Genomic DNA, 24,442 nt, shown 5'->3' on the forward strand with positions numbered 1-24,442 from the left:
TTTAACCAACTAAATTTCTTGCGGTTTTTGAGTTTTCCATGACACCATGTATATAGTGAATAGAAGCGATATTTGGTTCACTTTACCATGAAGCTATAAAATGCATTACGTACTATGTCGTAATTAATGCACCAGAACTGTTACTTGATAAATATTTTAAAATACAAGAATTCAACCTTCTCTTCAACATTTTTAATTATTTCTAAAAGTACGACCTTTTCTTGATAGTTTAGAACTATTAAAATTAGGAATATCAAATAATTTCCTAAACATAAGGACAGAACTGTTTAAAAATTAAATTTAATTTTAATTTTTTTTGTGGTTTAAATTTAGTTAAGATGAGCTAGTTTAGAATCACGCAGTAAAAATGGTCAATTTCTGTTAGAAAACACCAGAAATCAATTTTCAACATCTTGAAGCGATCGCATATTACGCAATCCACCGTTAATTTACAAGCCAATAATAAAATTATCGAAGTGAAACCTGAAGGTTATACCATAAACAAACGGTCATGGGAATATAAACTATTTTTTGTCGTAATTAATTTAATTTCTACTGTCTAAAACTGTAACAACGCAGAAGTTACTATCAATTTCTTATAAATAGGAAATTGAAGAATTTGTTTATAATATCCTTTGTTTCGTTTCAATGTCGAAAAACTTTCAGAACGTGCTAAGGTAATCATTAGTTATTGACATTGATAATAAGACAATTGAAAGAATAATAAAATCCCCTCTAAACTGTCTTTTGGACTTTGAGTCTTCAATTTTTTTCTTCAAAATGAAATAAGTTATTGTTTGTAGCTTCTTACTGGTCAAAAAGGCTGCTTTTCTTACCCATCATAAACTACAAATTTGGCGCCAAAACATTGTAATGTATTTTTTGCATAATTTTTTTAGGTTGAAGTTTTTTGTCCGTTGTTATGTAATAGTTGCAGTATTTGAAATATTGAAAGTATTCAAGTATAGCTGGACCTACAAATTTACCTAAATATTTTTTTTTTCGCACATTAATAACATTATTGAGTTTTCAAATGGTGTAGACCTGCTTATGATCTTGTTTTAATTTTTTCCTTCACGTCACTAGCATTATCGACTTTCCTCTCTGTCAAAAACCGCTCTGGGGGCTTAGAACTAAAGTTACTACATTCCTGTATTTTTCTTTGCATTTTTTCCTTCACGTCACTGTCATTATTCGCTTCTGTTTCGCTCAAAACTATTATTCTAGCGTGTTTAGAATAGGAGTTTAAACAAGTTTACTTCTCCTAAACATGATATTGAGAATAGACTGTCTATACCTTTGTATTAAGACCGATTGTCTATATTTGGTTTCTTCTACTGTTTTTATGTTGTTAGACTATCTATTAAGTTTGTTACTTATCAAAAATTTGCATTGTTTAGACTGACAAATCTATTGGTTTATAACAATTAAAGATGAATTGATTAAGGTCGTTAAAAAGGCCATTATCCTTTATCGTATACCTTTAACACATATAAACCTTAATCCAATTAAGCTTGCTATAAAAACAAATAAATCTAGTTTTCAAGTAGATATATTTGTGGTGACCAAAGGTCAATGGATACCTTGAAACAGATACAGTGATGTAAAGGTTAACGGGTAATACACTATAACAAACAAGCCTTGCAGTTTGAAATATGTCGGTTTGTTTAACAGGATCTTCTTTTCAATGAAAATGAGTAAAATCACTGCAGGCAAGGAAATTTAATAATTTATATAGATTAATTTGGCATGAAAATTTGTTTATTACCTTGTTCAACATCATTTAAGTGCGTAGTTATTGCAATTATGTAACGTTTCCGGACAATTAACATTAATAATATAAATAGCTGTAAAATGCATCCTATACCATAGATGTGTGACCTAGGTACTGTGTATGAACAATTTTTTAAATTTGCTTAATGTCAAAATGAAAAATCTTCTTTTTGTTTGATTTTTCGACTTTAAAAAAAAAATACATTTTTTCAGATTTTGATTTATAGATATTCCTAATTTGAGTACAGCATTTGATGATCTTATAATGGTGAAACTTCATTCCCCTTTAACTAAAATTGTATTTCTTACTGATATCGAAATCGCCGTACATAGTAGTTACTTTTATTTGGGATATACCCTGTCGTATATTGGCAAATTACATGAAAACTGCACTAATTGGTTGATTCACACAGTCACATCATGACTGACAGATTTCTTGTAACCTTCTTCTTCTTCATATTCATATTTAAGATCTCACGATCTGTTAGTTTTGCAGGTTCCTCTGGATCAGTTCCTGGGAGGTGGACTGCCAGCTGTCCTTCCATCTCTTAGGTGGTCTTCCGGGTGCTCTTTTCCCTATTGGTTTCCCTTCAAGTGCGATGCGTGGCAGTCTTCCCTCTTCCATTCTTCTCACGTGGGCGTACCAATTTCTTTTTCTTTGTCTCCCCTCTCTTACGATGTCTTGCACCCCACATTGTTCCCTAATGTCAGTGTTCCTAATTCGGTCTATTCTTATTTTTCCCATTATTAGCACTGAGCGTTTTCATTTCGGCTACTCGAAGCATTCTTTTCGTTTTGTTGGTTTCTATTCCGTATGTCATGATTGGCCTGATACAAGTCTTATAGATCCTGATCTTGCTATCCTTTCGCATGTATTTGGCCTTATATTTGGTATTATTATTATTATTATTATTATTATTATTATTATCTGGCTTCTTAGGCCCTTCACTGTCATCGTGATAACTCGACAGATCCATACCCAGATATTTGAATTGTGAAACTTGCACGATGTTCTGAACTAGCAGCTTACATCTTATGGGATCTTTAGCAAAGGTTATGCTTTTCGTTTTTTGTATAGATATAGTCATGTTCATCGCTTGGCTGACCTGGCAGAATTTGTGTAGTTGTCTCTGTAGATCGTCCTCCGTTTCCACGAAAATAGCTGCATCATCGGCGTAGCATACCATGCTGATTGTTTTATTCTGTCCCATTCGGTGTCCCATATTTAGTGATGATACTTCTTCTAAAATTCTGTCCATTAAGAGATTGAACAGAAAATTTTTTCTCAAACTGCCACAAGCCTCTTAAAACTTCAAACCTTCCTTTAAGAAACATGTTAATATTTGCCAGATGCCTCTAAAAGCTAAATCTTTTTAAACCTTTAGACATCTACTGAGCACTCGTATTTGAATTCAGAATGGTGATATCGTCCAAATCATGCAATCTCCATTCATATCCAGTGTTTAAATCCTGTTACTATATTGCTTTTAAGTTTATAATAACTTTTTGTTACAGGCATCATCGTGTTTTCTCTAAAAGACCGAAAAGCCTGGAAAATCCGCCACAGCGAATCGATGCGAGCCGATCCAAACGCTTCAGTTTTCAGAGTCAATGGAATCACAATCAGCGCATCATTAAACTTAGCCAGTTTGGCTCTAGGGCCTGAAGTTCGGAAAAATGGAGACCAAATAATCATCACCGAAGACAGAGAGTTATTCTACTCACCATTGTCTTCATTGCACCTTTACAGTATTAGTACTGATGTACTGAGAAATGAAGGATTTGCGGCAAACAACAGCGAGTTTCAAGGAGACGTGAAGGATTACGGAGTTAAAGGATCTCAAACTGTTGGCATGATCATGGATAATCAAGGAGTGATGTACTATAGCTTGCTTTCCATGAACAGTGTTGCCAGATGGGATTCCAACACTCCACTGCAGACTGGACAAAAAATTATTGCAAGAGATGAACGGTAAGTTAATTCTGGTATACTCAAAAAAATTGCTTTATTTGAGCTATTATAATTCCAGATACTTGGAATGGGTTAATTCGTTTGCCTTAGATGACCAAGGCAACCTCACTCTTTTGGTCAACAAATTGAGCCGGTTCATCTATGCCAAACTGAACATTCACGAACCCAACTTCAGGCTAATTGCATCCAATGTGGGAGGCAAGAACTATCTATACGATCGCAACTACAACTACATGGCATCGTCCGAAACACCCATCGTATCTACTACCACAACCACTACCACTACTACGACAGAGAAACCAGAAGTGCCAGAACTAAAACCAGGAACTGACCAAGATCCTTACCTAGCCCCCAATCCTGAGCCTGAGCCTGAACCCACTGCCGAACCAAAACCTGAACCTGAACCAACATCCGTGCCCTTATCATCCACTTCGGCTTCTTCAACGCCATCAACAACAACCACTCAGACATCTACGGCATCCCCTGAACCACCAGCATCTTCAAAGAGTATTTCAGAACCCCAAGTCAAAGAAGTAAAATCAAGCTCAAATAGACTGGCTGTAGGTTTCTTAGCCTTTACAACTGCTGGTATGTTGTTCGTGTTTTGACTGTGTTGGTTAAATAAATGTGATAAATTTTGTTATGCTCAGTGTCAAAAAGCTCGGTTTACTTAGGTTTTGATAATGTGTGGGATTTACTCGGGCATTTATATGGTTAATGAACGGGCAAATGTGACTTTTTACGCTAAAAGTTAAGAATATCTATAATATTTCTAGTCACACACTGAATAAGAAACCTCTATTTTACGACAAAGTTAATAAAACTTAATCCAAAACAGTTGAATTTTAGTTATAAAATATCGTTGTAAATAAAAACATTAATTTGTGAAAGTGTTTTAATTTTCACTTATCTCCTCTTTAGATTTCACTTATCACTCTTTTACTTACACTAACTTTTTTTAACAAAAAGAGTTTTTAAAAGGAAAATTAATTCTAAAACCGACAATAAATAACACATGACAAAATTATTATTTCGGCTTTATGGAATATCTATTTTATTTTTTTACGTACTTTTTATTGGACACTTCTAAACCTTCCTAAACTCTTTTGCTTCCAACCCCTTCATACATCAGTCACATTAAAATGTAGCAAAATCTGACATAAATAAATGTGTATTCGGTTGCCCTGCCAAATTATTGTGCTTTATAATAAATTATTAAAATGATAACATCAAATCAATCATCATGATAAAATAACTGGATAAGCATCAGCTTCCACATATAAATATCAATATGGCAGCAAGCAACATGATGACGTATCCGACAACTACATTAGGTTGCTGTATATCAAAAGTTAATAATTTTCTGACGAATCAAAAAAATGTTATAATGAAAAGCCAAACATTGGTTGTTCTTAGTAAAACCTTCAAAAAAAAACTCAGCACTACGTACAATACGGTCGATAAATATAAATGTACATATTATTTAAACTTGACTGTAATCATCATTTATCTGCTAATTTTTTCGCTAATACATAATGCAAATTGTTTTGCTACTACGCACAATGCACAAATTTAGAACCACAAACTTAAATGGACTGCTAATAGGTATTTTTTTTAAAGTTTAGTTTTGTGGACCCACACTGTGAGTGTGACCGTTTTATAATTATTATTTTAATTTAAAATAATAGCTTTTATACGTATTGTCACCATAAACAACGACAAAACTACTCAAACTTTAGGATGGTACTATTCCAACAAGTTTAATTCATGGGTTAATGATTGACTACAAAACAAGAACCATTTAATTACTGGTTTTAAGTTGAATTATCAATACATTTAGTTCTGACCAAGGAATTTTAATTCTTGTTTAAATTACTTATAGATTAGCGAGTTTGCTTGTCCTCCAGCCTCCAGCGATAAAAATCTTGGATATGACTTAAAAACTGTCAAATGTCAATTCGGCTTGTTTACATTTCATTTACAGATAACATAACCTCAAAATTTGATTTTGTTTTTAAACAAATTTCCACTAAAAACTAATACTGTTTTTCAGCTTTTTTCTTAATTACAAGAAAACGAAAAACCTGCATTACTTCTGACCAGTGATCAACACGAACATGACATCCAATAACAATTATTGCTGTGTACCAAACTGTAACTCATGGGCAAAAAGAAAATCTCCCCAAAGTGAACTGCGTTTCCATTTATTTCCCAAAGAAAAGGCCCGTAAAGTTTACGTAGAAACCAAATTTGGCAGATTTGCAATGGATCAACGACGAGCGTGGGGTATTAATTTGGGTATTACCAAAACAATCACAAATTACATGCGGGTGTGTTCACTTCACTTTAAGGAAAGTGATTACTGCAAAGGTGTGTTTGAATTCGTTACGGGACACTTCTAAATTACTAATATTACTACAGGTTTACAGGCAAAGTCTCGCGTTTTAAAGAAAAACGCTGTTCCTTCCCAAAACCTTCCTAATCCTAATATTGGCATAAAACTTGACCCATCAACTTGGCCGAAAAAATGCAAAAAAGATAGTCCAGGTGGAGACAAGTTGCTTACCGAAAATGAGACAAGTGAACAGGTAATGTTTTTATTAGGTAGTTTAATTACATGAACTACTAGTGTTTTTGTAGGTAGAGATTACTAAACATACAGCTTATACACTATTAGACCTCGCTGAGCACATAAAAATAGAAATTATTGGAAAAACTTCTTGACAGCAGTGATATTAAAAGGGTTCCCAGTGTATATATAAAGAATTAGTTCTGTTAATTCAGTTTGGCTGTTGGGAGGGTTAATATTTATTGTTAAATAGGTATATCAATAGAAGATGTTTAAATACTGAATGTGTTTTTTTTCTGGCAATGAGTCAAAAAGCCCTTGCCCTTTATGGTAAGTTTGTCCTCCAGCTATGTAGGACAAACTATACTCTAATATGTATAAATGGTTGCATAGTTGCAAATGTAAACTGTTGGAAGGGATATTTGACAGACAATTTTTTTTTGTTAGGTTAGGTAAGTTGGGTTATATTTTTGTTTATAATTTTTGAAAATTAATTTCATACTTTATTATTGAAATATTCCATTATACCATGAATTAAAAAAAAGTGCCTAGGAGTATAACAAAGGCCCATAATTGTCTAAGTCTAGAGGCTTGCGAATTGGAGGTAAAAAGGTGACAGAAACTGAAGATCTTAAGCTAGCTGAAAGGAGTGAAAGGTAAGCAAATTTATAATTACAACTTAAATTACTTATATATTATGCAGTATGCCGGAAAATCCCTTAAAAACATTTTGCAGGTAATCAGGTAAAGTTTGCACATATTGCACTAGTCTTTGTACCAAGGTACAACATGGGTAGATACATCCTAAATTCAGCTATAAATATTGGCTGGCTTTTAATAATGAGAAATGTACAGCATATTATGTGATATCTTGTAAACTACCTATAACAAATATTTTTGACTGAAATGTTTTTATTTCAATGATCATCTTACAGCCCATAACATTCCAAATGTACATTTGGCTAATGGAATAGGTATATAGGTACTCTCTTACCTTGGAGCACTATTAGGAATTTTGTTTCTGTTTTTACACATTTGAATGACAAGATCACTGTCAACATAAAGTCGCGGGCTGTCCGCGACGCCGTTTAAAAATTATAATTTTGGTTTTTTGGCAGTTTCTCCGAATTTTTTCCGTTTCAATTTAAATTTATCCATTTAGTTATTATTTTGTGTGTTGTTTTTGTTTTTTGATAACCGAATACGTCTAAACAATACAGTGAGAGCAGGGCGAACATCCGCTGTTTTTATTTAGGCTGATAAAATATTTTGTGTAACATACAGAAGGTTACTGCTTACCTTACTTTGTAGGTTTACCATCAAGAAAATAACACACACAGTCCAGAATTACTACCAAAACCTGCCTGCACAATTCTAGTAAAATAATAGACAATGGCCGGAGACTACAATCAACTGTTCAAAGTTGGAGACCGTCTAGTTTTGGAATTAACTAATTCCGATGTTTTCAATGGGACTTACGCCGAAGGAGGTAAAAATCGTATAGTACTCACGGACGTGGTACAACACAACAACAGCAATAAGCTGAGCGACTTGTACGAATTCTACCGCAGCGAAATCGCTAACGTTCACAGATTGAAAGCGCCACCTTCTAAAGATAACAACCAAACTGAAAATGTTAAAGTTGAAACTAACTGCGCCACTATAAAAGTGAGCCAAGAGGAGTATTTCCGCTTAAAAGAGATGTCCAGCAATTACATTTACATTGAGAATGCCGATAAAAGATACTTCGATGCCGTGAAAGTTCTCGGGGATTCTGAAACTGTTGGTGTAGTGTGTTTAGGTATGGACAATCACCGGACAAGCGTTTTGCCACTTTTGGTTATGTGCACATGGAAGCAAGTGTACATATTTGACTTGTTTAATATTACAAAAAGGGAATTATACAAGGAATTAAAGGAGATATTTGAATCAGAAGACATATGCAAAGTAATGCATAAAAGCGCGGGCATTGTGGACATTCTGTATAGAGACTACAAAATTTACGTTCAGAACACTTTCGACACTCAAATTGTTGATTTAATGTTACAAAAAAAGGAAACCGGAAAAACGCCAACAGTGGCAAGAGATCTGTCAGAGTGTTTAGTGCACTACCTCAATTTTCCAGCCTCAATACTACGGCACGCGTTAATCGTGGAGTGGAAGAGTTGGAACGAACGTCCATTGAGCGACAAAAAGAAACTGTACGCCTCACAAATTGCCACGTATCTTATAGTGCTGAGAAATCAAATTCAAAAGTTGCTTTTGAAGGATGTGTATGATACAGTGGCCAATGTACAGGATTGTGTCTACGACATGGACGATTTTAATTTTTTAAACTTTAATGTTAAAAAGGAAGTTCCAGAAAAGGTGCAAGACTTGATACCTGATTTGAAAAAGTTGCATTTATAATTGACTTTAGGTTAAATTTAAAAAAATATGATGAAATAATAATTAATGTTGTTATATTAAGTAATATCTCTTCCACAAATCATTCCTGAGCAAGGTGGAAATTTGACGTACACGCCTTACCAAATAGAAGGAATTCGTTCTAACGAATAAATTTGATAATTATTGATGTGTTAGTATTTATAATTCAGTTGGATCTTTCTGTTTTAAGTAGCCAGGAAAATATCCTACATATGAAACATTTTCCACAAAAATGCCTTCCTGACGTGTTTTTTTGGGATTCCATACTTTTGTGAAACTCAGTATGCGAGATAAAGGTGTGGTACTTTCATGAACAGCATAAAAAACCCAACATATACTTTTATATTATTATTTCATAGTGTCGTTTAATGCCATACTTTATTTGTAAAATAAAAACTTCATAATTTCTATTCATGCCTAAAATAAACTATTTTGCAATCGCTTTACACGTATACTTACTATATACAAAGGTAATTTAAAAAGTATCTAAATAATCTATAGGTAGAAAATAATCGTAAAAAAATAACAAATAAACTTCTCGTACAGTAAACTAACAATAATAATAATAATTATAAAGGCGTTTCGTCATTTTCTTTTCTTATTATGTACAGTTGTGTAAAGTTCAAAATCCAGTTTTGATTAAATGTGTCTTACAAACAAGTTAAACAATTTCTTTTGTATTTCAAGAAGAAGACCTAAGAAAAAGTCCTAGTTTGGTAATTTAAAATTAAAAAAAAAAAAAGTTCAATACCAGATTTTTAAATAATTGATATGACTAAGTAGTATTTTGTTTTTTTGCTTTATACACGACTCCTTAAACTGAAACAGGAATCTTTTTTATACCAATTTTAATTTCTTTACTCGTTGGGTTATTTTCTCTTAAAACTACTTAAATTAATTACCGTGACCTATTTCGAAAACCTACACAAAGGCTGATATGAGTTCAAGGTAGTTGTTCCCATGTTTAATTTGCTTCAAATAATAAAAACGAGTATATTATTACATGCAGTGTGTGTTTTTAATTAATACATCATCAATATTTTAGCTCCAATCATAAACGACAATTATCTATAGATCGATGTGTTTCCCATAAAAGTCAAAAGTTATTTTGCTTTTATTCAGTGCACTGACGAATTGGAATTTTTACAATCTGTACTATAGATTTTAATTTCTTTAAGAGTTGGCCAAAATAATTTAATTGCCTTTAAATATTGACCCTATGTAGCAGGGTTGGGCAAAGTTTGATTTTAATTGCAAAAATCACTGATTTGTTTAAAAAAATCATAAAAATCATGATTTATTTTTTTGGTTTTAATATTAAAACCCTCAATTGCTGTAAGTGATTTAAAATAATATCGATATTGAACGAACGTCCGGAGTTCAAATCGGTAAAACTGTTGGATAAAAATAGGTTGTTTACTTGTTTATTGCGTAAACTCAGGAGATTTAATTTTTCTACTGTTTTTCAGTGTTTTGTCCTTATTTTGATCCTTTCTTTCCCATATTATATGATCGGTGTAACATAAGTGTGATTTAGTTGTTTCTTCCTGTCAATCAAAATATCAGTGCAAAGATTGGATTTGTACACTCTGATATAACAGCTTAGGAATAGAGAAAGGAGGGTAATTAGATTTTTTTTGTTCAGCTTTACGACAAAAATAAAGAATTTTTTTTAAATTATTTAGTTTTTAGTAGATAAGTGCCTAATGTATTTTATTCCGGTTTAGTTTTAAAAGAATTATTGTTTTAGTTTATTCTGTGAGTCTAATTGCAAAATAAGGTATTTTTGATTTAAAACATGATTTTTATTTCAAAAAATCAGGTGATTTAAATCATGATTAAAATCAGCTCAACCCTGCTATGTAACCTATGTAGGCGTTGATCATATTTTGAGTTAAAATACAAAATGCAATCTAATTAAAAACTCACGCTGTATATTCTATTGCACTAAAATTTTGTAAATAAATTTTCGTTATATCTTCTAGAAAATATTTGACGGAGGCAGCTCGTATATGGCATAGAATTAACTACATGCAATATCGTTAAAAAGCCGCTACTATCACATAATGAAGATTCAGTTTTGGAAATGTATAAACCGCAGAATGTGGGGGTTAAAATGTAAAATATAATCACCGTCAAATATGCAGATCCATGAAGCTATGGCTTAATCCCGCCTTTAAGGTTAATCACAGCCTCTCTATATATTATACGCAAATATTCAACAAGACAATCGGAACGGAAACTACAGTGGCGTCCACTTTATACATTCCAAAACTGATCGAAATTCTAGTAGGTCGCTAACACTCCAGCGTTGTTAGGAACCACGACCGAATGATGATTGTGGTTGTGAATCAAATGATGTGCATGCACCTGCGCGTTGCTATTGGTCGTTTGTTGTGACGTTTGCTGCTGAGCTACGTCAGAAAGCTGTTGGAGATTCGTTTGCGACTGGCCTTGCTGTTGTTGTTGCTGCTGTTGTTGTTGTTGTTGATGTTGCGCAGCTATTTTCAAACTTTATAAGTTAGTTTTGTGACCGTGTATGGTCATTTTGAAGATTTAACTTCATAGAGTGTTTTTCTTTGTAGTGCATGCTACTGAACATTCACAGTCTAAACTTAAATTAAGCTTAAACCTTCAAATTGACTGTTAATTCTGTGAGTAGATTGAAAGATGTAGTTAGATTGCCGCTGAGAAGAACCTAACAAGAAATTTGAACTGTACTGTGAATATTGATTTATTTTACCATTCGGATTATTGGTTTCAACCTTCATCAGGGCTAAAATGCATTATAATCATGAAAACGCATGTTAAAAATAAATGAAGGCACTAAAAAATCGCATATAAACTGAATAATGTAAAAGTTTTAACCTCCAAATTTCACTACAACCGGTCAATACGTTCTTCAGATATTGCGAAAATACTCTCTTACACATTTTTTTGTCACTTGTGAATAAATTTACCACAATCAAAGTTTGAAACCTGAAGCATTGTTTTCAAATTTAATTTGAAATGAAATGAAACTTGTCAACTAAGCACAGTTAAATAGTTATAAAAATGAAACACATCTATTTGGCATTTTATACATCCAGGTCACTGTAGAGTGAGTTTAGACAGTTACAACATCTGTCACGTGACGCAACCAAAGTATTAAAGTGTTGCTCAACTGTCAAATGTGGCTCCATGGAGCTTTAAACACAACTTCCAGTGTAATTCTTCAAATGAGCAACCATTCGTGATTTTATAGTTTCAAGTCATCAGTGAACAGGTTATGACAGCTCTCACGTGACGTAAGAAAAGTATAAAAGTGTGCGTTAACGTTAAAGGTTGTCAAATTTGACTCCAAGAAGCTGTAAATACTTACTTATATTGTGGTCTTTCAAGTAACACATCTAGTTGGCATTTTTTCCAAAAATAAATTTCTGAGAATTTTTCATCTTTAGAAAACACAAACATCTTTTCTTAATGACATTCACGTCAAATCATTAGGTCTAAAGAATATTACAATAACCACAAAAATGCGTCTTTAACTATAATATTCATCGAAAACCAACTAAGTTTTGCATAATAATTTTAACTAGGTTTTGAAAATATTAGATAATCATCAATATTATTAATAAAGACAAAAATATCTCACCTTGTGCTTGTTCAGCCAACTCTGCTTTCTCCCGATCAGCAGCATGTTTCCTTGTGTGTCGCAAAAGAATGCCTTTCTCACCAAAGGATTTACCGCACTCTGTGCAGTTAAACGGCTTCTCGGCGCCATGAGATCGTCTGTGAGACACCAAATGGCCCTTGCAAATAAAGTCTTTTTCGCACAAATCACACCGGAAAGGTCGTTCCGCGAGCTGTCCTTTGTTGTGCGATCGCTCGTGGAATAGCAAGTTTCCTATTTTAACTAATAGTCAAAAAGCAGGTTTGAACGCAAAACTAGAAACTAACCTTTGAGAGGAAATGATTTTCCGCATTCGCTACAAGTGAAAGGTCGCTCGCCGGTATGCGATCGCATGTGTACTAAGAGGTGCTCCTTCCGAGTAAACGGTTTCGAGCAAACGTTACAACAATGAGGCGTTTCGCCGGTATGTTGTCTCAAATGGTTCGTTAAATGTTCCTTCCTAGTGAACGTTTTCTGACAAAACTCACAACGATGAGGAGATTCACCTAAATATCCCCACTTATTAAATTCATCTCAAAATATTGTGCGAAGTAGAATAACAACCTGTATGAATGCGGACGTGGTTCGTTAAATGTTCCTTCCTAGTGAAGGATTTGGCACAAAAGTGACACTTGTGAGGCGATTCTCCGGTGTGTTGCCTCACGTGGTTGTTTAAATGTTCTTTTCGGGTAAAAAACTTTCTACAATAAGTGCACTTGTGCGGAGATTCGCCAGTATGTTGTCGAGTATGGTTAACTAAGTGATCCTTTCGAGTAAACGCCTTTGGACAATATGTACATTTGAATGGCGTCTCACCTGAATACAATTAATCAATAACTGACATGCTTTTTATTAATAAGATTTAAATAGACACATAATTCTACCAAAGAATAGCTATTTAACAAGAAGAGACAGTTGAAAAGAGAAAGCGAATTACAGAGAGAGACTTTTTCTACCAAAGTTAAGAGACAATCGACTGATATCGGCTTGGATCGTTAAATATCAGGAGTTTCATTGGTTGGTCATTCAGGTTGTTAAAGAATGTTGCCATATCTCAGACCACATCAAATATTTGTTTTAAAACATCAGTTTAAAGTTATATGTGAATGATTAAAATTAGTTTATAGTTGATCCTGAAAATTGGATGCAATTTTTATTTCAAAATAAAATAACACTTCATTCAATAAGTCCCGGGACGATTTTCAAACGATTTTCCAACTTTTCTATACCATGTTTATAGAACGATTTTTCCTTGGCCTCAAAATACGCTTCAGTTTCAGCGATGACTTCCTCATTTGATTGATATTTCTTTCCCTGGAGCATTTTTTTGAGGTCTGAAAACAGCCAGTAGTCGCTGGGGGGCCAGGTCTGGACTATACGGTGGGTGGGGAAGCAATTCGAAACCCAATTCGTTGAATTTGACCTTCGTTTTTATGGACTTGTGACACGGTGCATTGTCTTGATGAAAGAGAATCTTTTTCTTCTTCATATGGGGCCGTTTTAGTGCGATTTCATCCTTCAATCGGTCCAATAATGCACAATAATAGGCGCTGTTGATTGTTTTTCCCTTTTCCAAATAGTCAATGAACAATATACCGTGTGTATCCCAGAATACAGAGGCCATAACCTTGCCAGCCGATTGTTGCGTTTTTGGTCGCTTTGGACGGCTTTCGCCGGGTCCAGTCCACTCAGATGGCTGCCGTTTTGATTCAGGTGTGTAGTGATGGATCCAGGTTTCGTCCATGGTCACATATCGACGCAAAAAATCCTTTTTATTACGGTTAAACAGCTCCAAACAGCGCTCTGAATCATCAATTCGTTGTTGTTTTTGGTCAATAGTGAGCACTCGCGGCACCCATTTCGAAAGCAGCTTTCGCATACCCAAATGTTCATACAAAATTATTAACCCACTACCTTCTGATATCTTTGAGGCCTCATCTATCTCACTCACTTTCAGTTTACGATCAGACAATATCATTTTGTGGATTTTTTGGATGTTTTCTGGAACAACAGCCGAATTTGGGCGTCCAGACCGTTCAGCGTCATTTGTGTCTGTACGACCGCGTTTAAAATCAGCAAACCACCTACAAATCTTTGTTTTCGATGGAGAAGAGTCCCCGTAACATTTTTCAAGCCATTGTTCTGTTTGGACGGTGTTTTTTCCCATCAGGAAACAGTGTTTAATCAGCACACGAAAATCACTTTTTTCCATGTTTTAAAAAAACTCAAAAGTTGTTCACTTTAAAAAATTCTCACAAACAAAATATTGGAGGGAATGAGCTCAGGATTTGACAGCTGTCGTTTGAAAGATGGTACTTCAAGGGAAAAATATAAAAATGCGACTTGTAGTGCCACCTGTGGGTTAGTCCCGGGACTTATTGAATGATGTGTTAGGATAAGAGACAACCGCAACATGTTTCTTACTAAAGGCAAACCGAGGTCAGCCAAAAACATCACCCCAACATCAAAGGAATTATGCCGGCTGTCCCTTCTTGTTAAATTATTATTCTTTGATTGTACTATGTTGTCTCTTTCAGACAAAGATGTGCCATGAAAAAATAAGCTATCATTTTAGCCAATTAATCTTAATAATATTATTCATCAGGGCTAAAAGAAAAGCAATATCTTTACTGTATAGGGTAAAAATGTATTGCTTCTCTTCAACGTTTATGAAGCTTCACAATTTGAATTTACCAAAGTTAAACGTTTTGCTATATCAAGGTTTCTTTCGTTTTCTAGAGGTAAAAAAAAATGTAGCTACAAAAAACATAAGAACCAAATTAAACCCCAAAATGGAAGAATGAACAGGTATGAAAGTGGAATGAAAAACTAAACTCTTGGTTATCGCATTCTACACATCTAAGTATGCTTTATATGGTTGAAATTCTTACTTAAATTAGCATAAATCAAAGTAAGTTTTTGAGTATCTGACCTAGAATTTTATTTACAACTTCCCATGGAATCATCACTATTATCCTGTATAGTAAAACACATTTTACAAGTTTGGTTGGACGTTGGATTGGATGTAGTAAAAATTCAAAATCTATATGTAAAGGAAATGGAAGTGCATAAGAAAGCAGAGCAAATATCGCCACAAATCAACAATTCATCATTCTGTAGCAAAGTCATTCAAGTAAACTGAAGCTGCTTCCCAAATCAGAAAAGAGCACCACTTTATGCTTGGTTTGAATGATAATAAAGAGTTAAATCGATACATAGTAAGTGTGAAATATAAAAGCATAGTTTTACAATCTGAAATTTAAGTTTGACATTACCCAATACTGGATATAAAATTTTTAAAAGGATGTTTAAAAGGAAAGTCTACGCAAACTGCGGTATACCAATACACACAATTAATCTTAAATGCCTTTGAAAATAAAGAAGCTGCCTTTGGTTTGTTTTTGGACTTATCAAAGGCTTACGACAGTCTAGATAGGAGTATACTTCTTGATAAACTAGACAAATATGGGATAAGGGGACAAGCGTGGCAATGGCTTAAGTCATATCTTTTTGAACGGGCTCAAATAGTAAAGATATGTAAAAATTTTCAAAGTTGTAATTCAAAAAGACTATATACTGATCATGGCATAGCCCAGGGTAGTATATTGGGACCGCTCCGGTTTGTAATTTTCATCAATGACATCTGTTCTCTGATACAAAGTCCTAAGCAAGAAATAATTAATTATGCAGATGATACTAGTCTGTTAATTATGAACGGCAATTTTTGTCAACTCTCAACATACACCAATCACCTTATGGAGACAGTAAGTAAATGGTTTGCCAAATTCTTCTAATCATAAACGTTCAAAAGACTAATGTACTAATTGTGTAAAAATAGGAAGTGACAGCTTTCCTGTAACAGAGAATACAAAGTTCAGGTGGATTAGCATTTGGATTGGTCTTTTCACGTGAATAAATTAATTAAAAAATTAAACTCCGTCTGTTATGGCATGTATGAAAATATTGTATTTTGCAAATTACGAATCCATATTAAAATATGGAATAATTTTTTGGGGTAGAAGTGCAGGTATTCAGGATTGTTTTGTTGCTCAGAAGAGGGTTATTAGGATAGTTAAAAAAATGGACTTTAACCAATCATGTAGAAATGTTTTCAGCCAATTGGGAATTCTGACAGTGTATGCATTATATATTTTTGAATGCCTCATGTTTCTGTATAGAAACAAACATCTTTTCCAACAATTAAGTTCGCATCAAAACTACAACACAAGATCTGAATAATTTTGTTACCCTAGGCACAGACTGAACCTGAGCGAAAAAAGTCCAGAATATATGTGCGTAAAATTGTTTAACAAGTTACCTCGACAAGTTAGTCAACAAAAAAGCATATCAGTATTTAAAAAAAAATAAAAAAATTGCTTATTAACCTAGAGCCATATACTCTGGATGACTACATGAATATGTAATAGCTATAGAACTTTTTTTTTTATTATTAATGTGATTTTAACAATGTATACCTATATAGCTAGTGTAACATTTTGTACAAACACGTAAAACATCTTGTATGTGGCCTGTTATGGGCCTATTGACAAAGTTTCTTTTTGTTATCTCTTTATGTAACAAATATGAAATATATTGCCTAACTAACTAACTAACTAACTAAAAAATAGTTTGTAAGAAAGAAATTAACTCACCTGTATGTTGCCGAACATGATTAGTCAAATGCTCCTTCCTTGTAAACGATTTATTACAAAACATACACCGATGAGGAGATTCTCCCGTATGTTGCCTAACGTGATTCAACAGATGCTCTTTTCTCGTAAAAGTTTTCGAGCAGAAATCGCATCGATGAGGCGTCTCGCCCGTGTGCCACATAATATGATTTGTAAAGTGCTCTTTGCGAGTGAACGCTTTACCGCATATCTCGCATCTGAACGGGGTGTCGTTCGTGTGGCTTCTCATATGATTAGCCAAGTGCTCCTTTCTCGTGTATTTTTTGCCGCATATCGTACAACAGTGCGGCGTTTCTCCCGTGTGCCACATCACGTGATTCATAAAGTGTTCCTTTCGCGTGAATGACTTTTTACAAATTTCGCACCTAAAATGTTCACAAACTCGCCACCATTTTCTACTTTTAATTGTATTTTCTCACCTATGAGGAGTCTCTCCAGTATGTTTTCTAACGTGATTCACCATATGCTCTTTCCTAGTAAAGTTTTTACCGCAATACTGGCAACGATAAGGTGTGTCGCCGGTATGACATCGAGTGTGATTTTCCAAGTGTTCTTTACGGGCAAACGTCTTGCCACAAGTAGTGCAACCGTATGGTTTATCTGCCGAATGTCTTTTCATGTGCCTCTCCAGAGTTGGAGCGTTGGCGAATACGTGAAAACAAATGGTGCATGTAAACATACTGCCACCTAAATGACATTTGCCATGCCGAGAGAGTTCGGTACTGTTAGGAAATGCTTTTCCGCACACCTAAAAAACGTCAAAACATGCCAGAAAAAGCTGAAACCAAACTAACTGACATACTTGACAAGTGAACGGTTTCTTTTCATTGTGGTATCGTCTGTGGACGATTAACTGATAACGAAACTGGAATGATTTTAAACACAAATCGCACTGATGACTGCCAGTTATGACCGAAGTGGTATTGTTTTCGGGATTGTGTACTGGCGTAGGATTTTGCGATTCGTGTTCGTCTTTAGCTATTATCGAAACGTTGGAACTTTGAGGTTGCATTGTAGTGATTCCGTTTGTGTTGTTACTCGCTGTTTGAGGAGGGTTATTACTCACTTCAGCTAGAATAAGAGATGCACAAGGTGTCAGAAACATACATTTAATTTAGTTCTCTTGTACTGTTCTCGCGGTCTGAGTTTACCCGTGCGTCATCCCCCTGTGATTTAGAAGTAGACATGCATTATTGACTTCATCCTTGTCTATTGTTCACTTTCAGAAAGGGTAAATACCTAAGTGAATGTCTTCCAAAAAAAACATTTACTGATTAGCGCTTCTATTTCAGTCATTGTCAGTTTGACAACCATCGAAATTTATTTGATTTGTTTACTAATAATTCTTTTCTGTTTCTTTGTGTTGTTAATCATTTATAAAGTTTTCTATTTACCACACCACCACAGTTCTTTTAAGAGCTATTGTTTCTACGCTTTTAACATTCTGTAAGTACTTTCATAATATTATTATTAATATTTTTATTTTTTTTATGTCGACTGTCACGATTTAACCAAAATTGGCACAATTACTAACCTGTTTTGAAAAAAAAGTGGGAGTGTCTATTATGATTTTTATTTAACCATTTGGTTTTTCCTAAATTCGGAACTACTTACTATTACAGTATTTTTTTAGAAAATGCCTGGAAAAATTCTCTTCAGACAAGCCCAGTAGTTAATTCTTAACCTTTGTGAATATTTTGAATTGGAAAAAACTAATGGAGGACCTTTAGAAGCTTTATCATCTGTTCAGGAAGAAAATAAGAAATTTTAAGACCTTACATATTCTTACTGATGTATTTTTTTTTGATACTAGAAGGTTGTAGCTGCTTTTAAAATTTCCCGCAAAACTGTTTATTCGATTCGGGAAAAGCAAGCAAGTAATCTTATGATTTCCTCACCTAGAAAACCTAAATCGAGACGTTATCGACGGGTCAAGACCACTGGTTTATCTGGAAGCATTAAAATGGATGTTCAAAATACATTATATGATATGTACACCGATAGTATGTTAATAATAGTAAAATATATCTACTTTTGTAAGAAACATCTATTAACATTTCATTGTTTCCAGAGACTGAGATTTTTGGGTTGCATTATAGATTTTTCATACAAATTTCTTCAAACATATTAATAATAAACTCATAGAAAAAATAAAATAAGCGTCTAAAATGTTTTCCAGCGGGTTTAAAATAAAATTAGTGTATTGCAACCTGAAAATGAGATATGAGATACTACAACAGCATCACTCAAAATGTCTTATTAAATTTTTAATTTATTGTACTTATTTTAGAGAAACATGTAACCATCCAGAACCTAAATCAAGAGCTTAAAGTTAAAGAAATACTACATATTGGTGATACATCTCTGCGAATTTTGGTAAATAAATTAGGTTTCAAGTTTAGACGGAATTCTATGATCCAAACGGAGACTTCTCATAAATAAAAAATGTTATTTCGGTCAAGATATTTTTGATTTGCTTTGGTATAAGGTTGTTTTAGTGCAAATTTGCAGCCAAAGATCTCTACTTTCTGACTGACAATACAGGAAAAATTTTAAACGTAACGAAGCTTTAGACACGCCCTTTTCTATAATATAAACACAACAGGTTTGTTGACGAAAACTTGATTTAATTCATATGATTATAAATGACGTAGCCTTCGTGACGCACGGGTAAACTCACTCCGCGAAAACAGTATATCACATCAATTCAATATTGTCTTTGTGCATGATCCCTGATCAGTAACTCTCATACATTTAGAAAGCTGTATCACTGAAAACAGGATACAAATTTTTGGTTTAAGAGCAGTTTCCTTAATTACCCCAGCTGAACAAAAATTAGGCAGAAAAACTTTGATATTATTATTAAACATCTAAGCAAGACCAAATCAACAATAATTGATTTATTAACGATTTACAAACGTATAATACACTCACGTGGATTTTGAAGTTTTCCAAATATTTCATGGTAAGCTAGGAGTTGATTGAGATCATCAACATTCACTTTATACATATTTTGCACCATTTCAACTCCAAGAGTTTTTGCCAAGTCCTGTTCCTGCATATTGGTTTGTATCTTAACTGTAACAATTAATTAATAAGAAATTAAGTTTTTATTGAAAACACCAACTTACCAATACTTCCATCAGCGGTACGCACATCCATTACACCCCCTTTCACCTCTTGCAAACCCAACTGGGCATTATTAAGAAATTTACATTGAACCGACTTTTCCTCTTTTACAATCTCCATGTTATCATTCATGTTATTAGGTTGGTTCCCATGCTGGTTAGTTTGCTGAGGTGGTTGATTTTGTTGTTGATGCTGTTGCTGTTGATTGTTATCAATTCCAGAAGATTCCATTCTAACCTGTTAGCAGGTAACATTATAAATTACTGCAGCAGCTTAAACACCAAAGTACCATTACATTATCCAACACCTGCTGGACTTGCTGTGCTTGCAGTTGTTGCAATTGTTGTACAGTCAGTACTTGTGTATTGACCTGAGATTCGTTTAGTTGCAAATGGGCGGCTTGAAGTTGCGCTGTTAGAATATCTTTGTTGTGTTTATCGCCGTTTTCGTCTATTACAGATACCATATTGTCTTGATTGACTTGGACTTGCACTAGATTTTGCTGGTTATGGTTTTGTTGCGGATTAGATATCTTTTTAAACAACAAGCACATTTACTTTTATGATAAATAAAAAAATCAACACCTTTATTACCCGTACATCGCGGCTCATTTGCTGATTATGCTCAACATGTTGTTGAGATGAAGACTGCGATATTGAGTGCGCATTCTCTAAATGAATGGCACCAGCCGGAATGCCTATTGCACCTTGTGCCGTAGCTATACTGACCGGAATCTGTCCGTGCTGTTGCAAAAGTAGTTGCGGATCTGCCTGTAATAGCCCAGCAGCATGTTGACTTAAAACAGTTTCCTATAAAATTAAAACATAAACTGCAATCTAACACGTGGGATATTGGGTGGGTTAACCTGAGTGAGTTTTCCTTGATTATCTCTACCAGTTCCAGACAGGCCATAAACTGAAACTTGCGGTAACGGACCTGGCAACAGGTTCGTCAAGACCCAGTATTTGGCCACGCTGCTTAGTGCCACCGCATTCAATGCGGTGGTGTTTACTCTCAAGTCGGTGGGGATTGAACTGGCATTTTGTCTCTGAGAAGAAACCTACAATAAACATGCTGCTTTAAAAAAAGAAAAAAAGTTAGTTGTTTGTACCGCGGTATAACCAAATTATAGTAAGCCTATAATTTGTTTTTAAATTCTCCATCCTAGAACATCGCGGAATAACGTGATGACTTCTGTATACTTAAAATATAATACCTATATGAATAATTTAGCCATCTATCCGCTAAAAACAAAAATATGTCACAATAACTACACATTTTTGTTACTACATGTTTTTGTTGGAAAAATATTAGTTCTGTTTTTATTAATGCTATTATTAGAACTACCAAATCACCTTGTAGACCGGCCGAGGGGTTGCGCGGTGCTAAGTGGGGATCTACTACTTGAGAGTTGCAAAGGTTTGAAAGTAGAAAAATTAATTTTTTAGTGTTTATAATAGATATTTGAAAGTACGCCTAACTTATTGTTTTGGCTGATCGACTGGAATAATCGGTAGCCGCGATTGTATTGTAACTCCTACTGGAGCTTAAAGCAGATTGACTTCTGTAAACTGTGGGTAGATGAAACTATTGTAATTTTACCAAAATAGGTAAGAATTTATCCCATAGGCAATATTTTACTATTTGGTTATACAATGGCGGTATGCAGAACTATAAGAGAAGGATGGCAGTAACACAATTGGGAAAGAAGCTTCAGTTAACAGAAGTTTCTTTCTTTTCTTCCTCATAACTAAAAAAATACTACTCATGACAATTTACGACCTTTCAAATTTTATTTTCAGCTAATTTAAAGTGATTTTATGCTCAACACCTGAGAGCCCCAAAAACTTTTGAGTTAAGAAAATCAGAACTAGTTTATGCTCCTATCAGACAGATATCTAGAAGGCAAAAACTTCAAGGCAACATTGCCAGACGCTTAATATTGGCACCAAGTTTTTGGCAACAAATGTATACAGAAACTGAACTAAACACAGGGCACTTATCACAAACAAATTATCGAAATAAATGAAAATAAAATTAGAATGTTTTAGTTACAAAATTAATTTTGCAAGTAACCAGTTGACACATTCAGAGAGACGTTTGACAACATTGCAGTTTGCAATCAATGTTTCTCTGTCAGTTACATGGTTTTCCTATGGCCAGTTTTCTACCACACTTGTACTGTTTTAATCCAACATTCTGAGTGTTAATGGCCACATTCGTTTTCAAGCTTCATAGAGCGAGCAGAGCGTTTTTGACGTCACGATGACGTAATTTGACAGTTGGTTAAATTATGCTTTTGCTAAATTACGTCATCGTGACGTCAAAAACGCGCTGCTCGATCCATGGAGCTCGAAAACGAATGCGGCCAATGATAACGATAATTAATTCATCTAAACCTATGCAAATCTTGGGACAATCCTTGAAAACTGTAACTATAAAGTTTTCTAATTTACCTTATTATAAGAAAAAAAGCAATTTTTATTATTTTCTGATACAAAGTTGAAGAGTAAGGTAATTCAAAGAAAGAAGTCTAAATGGAAGTAATAATGAAACCCTCAGTCACAGAGAGTATACAAAGTCCTTATTAATCAAGTTCCAATAAATGTTTATTACTTATCCAGGGAAGGAATTGAGGACCAATTTCTGATGCAAGAGTAAAATCCATTGACTGTACTGCTCAATATCTAACATAAAGAATTTGCAATGAGGTGAGTATCAAGTTTGATGACCAATGTTGTAAAGACAAAAGTAATTCAAAAGCAAGTACCTATTATTAGACATTTCTTTTTCAACTTCTTTCAAAATATAAGTAGTAAAGATTAGAGGCACTAGTTTTTATTTTAGCTAAGCAGAACTTTGGTTTCATATTTTGCCAATATGTATTTTCTAAAAGTGCAAATCAATACAACCATTAAGAAAGTTCATTTTGAGACTCAATGAAGAGGAATTCAAGTGGATGCTCTCTTGAAAGAGCAAAACAAATGTGATGTCACATGTCACAATGTGGTTTATTTGCAGTTTGTTAAATATTGTTGCTTACTTTTCAAATGTGAGCAGTCCATCTTTGTTCATGTCATGTCAGGAAAGGGGAAAGGGACTCTAATTTTTCATTGTAGGATTGGTAAGTATATGCTCTGAGATGTACCTAATTCCACTGTTTATTTTTTCATACTGCCAGATAGTTTAAGCCACCACAAAGGTAAATGACTTCAACAACATAGAATTTTATTAATTTTCTTGTTCTGAAGGACAAAATGTGTTTTTGATGAAAACACATCACTGTTATTAAATCCCTGAAACCAAACTAAACAGTTCTGCAGGTCAAAGTATGCATGAAACGCCAAAGGGGACAAGGGGGAAATCAAAACAAATCAAACATGCATGTTATTTGACTTCACCTTCCTCATTTCAGCCTAAAAAATCCACTATTTAACGTACTTACGTCATTATTCGGGTCGGGACCATGGGCATTCTGGATCTGACTATGATTATCAGTGTTCATTTTCGATTAAATCAAATCCGATGATGGGTAAATTCAAATTTGTAAGGTCAAATTCAAATATTGTCTACGGAGAACGAACGGGGGGACGCGAGAGGTAGCCATTACAAAACTTATCAACTCGTTTTTGTGGCTTATAACGGGTTCCGACCGGTTTTAAAGGCCGAAATATGCCGTAAAATCACGTCCGGCATCAAAATTGTCGATTTTCACTGGTTCAATATCACATAATTAAGGAATAAATCCGAAATTTCATGTAAAGGCGAGAACTGAAGCGGGGCGCTGCAAAGTTATAAACACCAAAATTCAAGATGGCCGATTTCTAAAGATGCGTAAACGCCACATTGAGATATAAACGTAATTTTTTGTTTGTTGGTGGATTGTTACGCTAAGCCTACAATTTTTGCATAAAAAATGATTTGTTTATTTGTTATTCAAATGATCTGGCAAATTCTGATTTTAATTCAGGATTTATGTTTTTTAATTTGAATTTTTTGGTTTACACATGCCCCGCCTACCTGTGACAGATCGATATAGATGGTCGACCAATAGCGTTTCAGTATGAGTGACATTTACGTAGGTCACAAATGCAAAAAATAAATAAAATACAACCAATTTTTTCATTTTTCTTTAATTAAGGAGCTATTATAAAAGTTTAAAAAATAAAAAATGTAATAAATTGGTTTTTACTTTTTAATCGTGTAATTACTAATTAGTAGGTTAGGTA

At 34.1% G+C, this 24,442-nt stretch overlaps 4 protein-coding genes across 6 annotated transcripts in view; 3 read left to right on the forward strand and 1 right to left on the reverse strand.

The window, feature by feature from the left end:
* LOC145740067 (macoilin-1) overlaps nt 1-4,635 on the forward strand; it is a 30,552-nt gene extending 25,917 nt beyond the window's left edge. The window contains exons 9-10 of the mRNA XM_081995406.1: nt 3,289-3,745; nt 3,804-4,635. Of these exons, the coding sequence (XP_081851532.1) occupies nt 3,289-3,745; nt 3,804-4,353 (1,007 nt within the window). The 3' untranslated portion in view covers nt 4,354-4,635. The remainder of the gene's footprint in view (nt 1-3,288; nt 3,746-3,803) is intronic.
* A 1,033-nt stretch (nt 4,636-5,668) lies between these two features.
* Nucleotides 5,669-6,598, forward strand: LOC145740061 (uncharacterized). The gene is made up of 3 exons (XM_081995397.1): nt 5,669-6,115; nt 6,167-6,333; nt 6,386-6,598. Exons 1-3 carry the CDS (start codon nt 5,863-5,865, stop codon nt 6,467-6,469), a joined length of 504 nt encoding a protein of 167 aa, XP_081851523.1. The 5' UTR covers nt 5,669-5,862; the 3' UTR covers nt 6,470-6,598.
* A 151-nt stretch (nt 6,599-6,749) lies between these two features.
* LOC145740055 (piRNA biogenesis protein EXD1-like) lies at nt 6,750-8,777 on the forward strand. 2 transcript variants are annotated; one of them, XM_081995385.1, is made up of 2 exons: nt 6,750-6,970; nt 7,626-8,777. In XM_081995385.1, the coding sequence occupies exon 2, from the start codon at nt 7,707-7,709 to the stop codon at nt 8,721-8,723; it is 1,017 nt and encodes a 338-aa protein (XP_081851511.1). In that variant the 5' UTR covers nt 6,750-6,970; nt 7,626-7,706; the 3' UTR covers nt 8,724-8,777. The 2 variants fall into 2 exon arrangements, with proteins under 2 accessions (XP_081851511.1, XP_081851512.1); XM_081995386.1 differs by having other exon boundaries at nt 6,750-6,963.
* Nucleotides 8,778-9,076: 299 nt separating this feature from the next.
* LOC145740043 (uncharacterized) lies at nt 9,077-24,197 on the reverse strand. 2 transcript variants are annotated; one of them, XM_081995366.1, is made up of 13 exons: nt 23,659-24,197; nt 21,079-21,273; nt 20,807-21,022; nt 20,503-20,745; nt 20,216-20,450; nt 20,019-20,162; nt 17,887-18,155; nt 17,504-17,832; nt 17,046-17,449; nt 12,958-13,209; nt 12,681-12,899; nt 12,376-12,627; nt 9,077-11,242 (listed from the first exon to the last, which is right to left on the reverse strand). In XM_081995366.1, the coding sequence occupies exons 1-13, from the start codon at nt 23,716-23,718 to the stop codon at nt 11,028-11,030; spliced, it is 3,033 nt and encodes a 1,010-aa protein (XP_081851492.1). In that variant the 5' UTR covers nt 23,719-24,197; the 3' UTR covers nt 9,077-11,027. The 2 variants fall into 2 exon arrangements, with proteins under 2 accessions (XP_081851492.1, XP_081851493.1); XM_081995367.1 differs by having other exon boundaries at nt 20,509-20,745; nt 23,659-24,195.
* Between the last annotated feature and the right edge of the window lie 245 nt (nt 24,198-24,442).

Source organism: Ips typographus, linkage group LG1 (genome assembly GCF_016097725.1).
Source record: "Ips typographus isolate SLU linkage group LG1, UJ_Ityp_2.0, whole genome shotgun sequence".
Lineage (NCBI taxonomy): Eukaryota > Metazoa > Arthropoda > Insecta > Coleoptera > Curculionidae > Ips > Ips typographus.